Source organism: Ornithodoros turicata, chromosome 2 (assembly GCF_037126465.1).
Source record: "Ornithodoros turicata isolate Travis chromosome 2, ASM3712646v1, whole genome shotgun sequence".
NCBI classification, from domain to species: domain Eukaryota; kingdom Metazoa; phylum Arthropoda; class Arachnida; order Ixodida; family Argasidae; genus Ornithodoros; species Ornithodoros turicata.
The window spans coordinates 37197133-37200850 of NC_088202.1; the positions used below are offsets into that span (position 1 = coordinate 37197133).

The 3718-nt window shown below is 55.9% G+C and overlaps 1 protein-coding gene across 1 annotated transcript; it reads right to left on the bottom strand.

Annotated features, from left to right (window-relative positions):
* Window positions 1–1964: 1964 nt before the first annotated feature.
* On the bottom strand, window positions 1965–2855 carry LOC135384537 (uncharacterized). The gene has a single exon (XM_064613734.1). It carries the CDS (start codon window positions 2853–2855, stop codon window positions 1965–1967), a length of 891 nt encoding a protein of 296 aa, XP_064469804.1.
* Between the last annotated feature and the right edge of the window lie 863 nt (window positions 2856–3718).

Sequence of the window (3718 nt, forward strand, 5' to 3'; positions counted from 1 at the left end):
CGGTCTAGAACGGCCGGTAGAAGTGTCGCAGCAGAGGCTTAAACCCGTGCCTGGCAGAGGAAAATCTTCGAACTGGAGAGAGGTTGGTGCGCAGCAGAGGAAGTTCTTCGTCAGCATTTTGCGCGACAGCTAGAGCTTCGGGAGAAATGGATGTTGACGGAGCAGACAGGGGAGCGATGCGGTTGAGGGCATCTGCGGGGCCGTTCTTGCAACCGGGCACATACTGTATATCTGTGCAGAACTCTGCCAGGAAAGATAGATGCCGAATCTCGCGGGGAGAATAACGGCTACTGGCCGACCGGAAAGCGTAGATGAGCGGTTTGTGATCCGTCAGGATAGTGAAGTTGCGGCCTTTCAGGAAGTGTCGAAAGTGCCGGACTGCAAGATAGGCGGCTAACAGCTCCCGTCCGAAGGTGCTGTATTTCTGCTCAGTGGGCTTGAGAGCCTTGGTGAAGAAGGAGATTGGGTGCCAGACCTCGTTGAGCTCCTGTTGCAGAGCTGCTCCAACCGCTTCGACAGACGCGTCTACCATAAGGGTAGTTGGAGCGCCATGTTTGGGATGGAAAAGGAGCGTCTGCGCAGAAAGGGCGGTCTTGATTTGGGAAAATGCAGCCTGCGCCTCTGCGTTCGAAGGAAGAGGGTTGGCGCGGGTCTCCCGCTGGCTGAGGAGCGATTCCAGGGGACGGAGGATGGTGGCACAATGCGGAATGAATCGCCGGTAGAAATTCACCAGGCCGAGAAACCTCCGCACCTGCCGGATGGATTGGGGCTGAGGATAACTGTTAATGGCGGCAACCTTGTTGGCTAGAGGAGCGATTCCGGTGCGAGAGACCAGGTGGCCGAGGAATTCAGTTGACTCAACGCCAAACTCGCACTTCTGAATGTTTACGACAATGCCACGGGCGTCCATGCGAGTGAAGAGTTGACGGAGATGGTCTGCGTGCTCCTCGGGGGTCGAGCTTGCGACGAGAATGTCGTCAATGTAAGCGAAGACGAAAGGAAGGCCTCTTGTGACTGAATCGATAAATCGCTGAAACGTCTGCGCCGCGTTGCGTAATCCAAAAGGCATCCTTTGGAATTCAAAAAGGCCGAATGGGGTGGTAATCGCTGTCTTTTTGACGTCTTCGGGTGCGACGGGAATTTGATGATAGGCCTTCATTAAGTCGATTTTGCTGAACAGGGTAGCGCCGTGTAGGTTACCGTAAAATCCTGCAACCGTGGTAGAGGTAAGCGATCGGGAACGGTGGCGATGTTAAGTGCCCGATAATCGCCACATGGGCGCCAATCTCCGGTTTTCTTTGGGACCATGTGCAATGGAGATGACCAATCACTCGAAGAGGGCCGTGCGACACCGATGGCGAGCATGTGCTCAAACTCGGTGCGTGCGATTTTGAGTTTCTCGGGCGCTAGCCGTCGTGGTCGTGCGAATACGGGTGGTCCAGTAGTGCAGATATGATGGACCACATCATGAGCAACAGGCCTTGACTAATTCGGCGGCTGAGTGAGGGAAGGGAACTCCCTCAGGATGGAGGCATAAGGCGATGTCATGGCAGGAAAGGTAGAAGTGGAGGCCACGACGGGAGACGACGGGGCGCTCTTGACAAGGACGGAAAGGTTTGTTGTCGAGTCGAGAAGTCTCTTGTGTAGAACGTTGACCGTGAGACCGAAGTGTTGCAAGAAATATGCACCCAGAATCGCTTGACCGACGCCGGCAACTAAGAACAGCCAAGAGAAGCTTCGGCGCAGTCCTAGATTGAGGCGGAGGATCTGCTGTCGGAAGACTGGAATGGTGGTGCTGTTGACTGCGGTGAGATGAAGCAGGGCCGGGCGGCGCCTATAAGATGGGGAAGCAGGCAGCACACTGACCTCGGCACCGGTATCGACCAAGAAACGCATCTTGGTCACACGGTCAGTAACGTAGAACAGGCGACTGATGGAAGACGCCGGGAGACTGCTGGTCGCCGTCAGTGCTCCCCTGCCGGGTTTCCCGACCAGCCGCAAGGCCGAGTGCACTTCTCCGCACGAGCTCCGAAACGATGGTGGTACCAACACCAAGGAATTGAGGAATCTTCGGTGCTCGGAGAAGTCGAGCGGCGGCGGGTGCGAGAGGTCCGTCCTCGGAAGCGGCGGCGGTGCGGGGAATGTTGACGGCGAGTTGTACGATTAGCAGAAAGAGCGTCGATGCACTCGCGGAGGTGGGAAATGTCGGCTGACAAGGAATCAAGGCGCGCGTGCACGGGGTCGTGGCCAGAACGGTCAGTATCGCAGCGGGATTCCAAATGGTCGGATGAGGGCTGGGAGAGTGACGCGACGCCTGGACCGACCACTTCCATGATTTTGTCGGCTTGCTGAGCAAGATCGTGAATGGGAAGACTTGACGCTGCGGCCAGAATCATCTGGGCTTGCGGGGGAAGGCGTTGCAAAAACAGCTCCTGCAGCAAATGGGCGTCGAATGTCGGGGCACGATCGCCGAGCAAAGACTCCATGGACCGTAACAGCTGGGACGGTCGGCGGTCACCGAGCTCCTCCGCGTTGAGCAATTGCTGTAGCCGCTTACGCTGAGTGAGAGTGGTACGATCTAGGATGGCAGTCTTCAGGTTGGTGAACGGATTCTCGTGCGGTGGGGCTTGGAGCACGTCGGCAACCTCAATAGCAATTTCCGGCGGTAGCGCTGCAACAATGTGCCGGTACTCGGTGAGCTCTGAGGAAATGCCGGGGAGCTGAAATTGCGTCTCAGCTTGGATGAACCATATGCTGGGGTTCTTGTGCCAGAAGGGAGGCAAACGGACAGCGACGTAGTTCATCGTGGTAGGGTGCTGGCCAGATGCGGTGCTGGCCCCTGCGTCACCAAGCATGTTGAGGCTGACGGCGGCAGTTCGTTGTTCGGGTCACCAGTGTGGGAAACCTAAGTGAAATAATCCCAAGACGGTAGCGGAGAAGGCTGTTTATTGCGTGGCCGTCAGAGCCAGACTGAATAGTCTCATGGCGGCCAAAACAGTGGAAGAATTTTAAAGCTCGCGCCTTGCGATGTGCTGCTGGTGGCGCATCAACTTCATCTTCTGCTGTGCGTCGCTACACGCGCGTTCAAATTTCAAATGTCCATTGTCCAATCATGATGTAGATCTCGCGGGCCGATGAGTAGCGTCCCTAACGGATCGTGCGGACGAGCTCCTCATAGGGGTTGCCGATTATGACGTGGTCGTTATAATCTAGTAGGACGTGGACTAGACGCGTACCTCAGTTATGCACACTGTTAGGCGGCAGTATAAGCGTCTGATCACTCATATGCATGAATCGTTTGTCTGCTTACCTTTCATTCGGGCGTTCGGCTATGGCTCGAAAATCTTCGAAATCCACGAAACGAAATCATCGTTTGCCCACATGGACGCCAGCTGCACGGCGATCGAATGGGTAGGAGGAAACGAACGCGAGGAAGTCCACCGGTTAAATAAGCCTCAGCCAATCATGATCGAGAAAGATCACGTGAGGGATCGGATCCAATGAAAAACATAGAGCCGGAATTTGGCGGGAAATGCCAGTGGCGACGCTATTTTCGCAGCGGCGAAAGCCGCTCACCGTTCCTCCCCTGATTGAGCCACTACAAAGCAATGGTCTCTTCTTTCTTTTTACTTGCAGCATGGCCATCGGACAGCCTCCGGCGAGGGCGGGGCAATCGCGAGCTTGCGAAGCTAAGTAGTGGCAAGGAACGCGCCCCAGG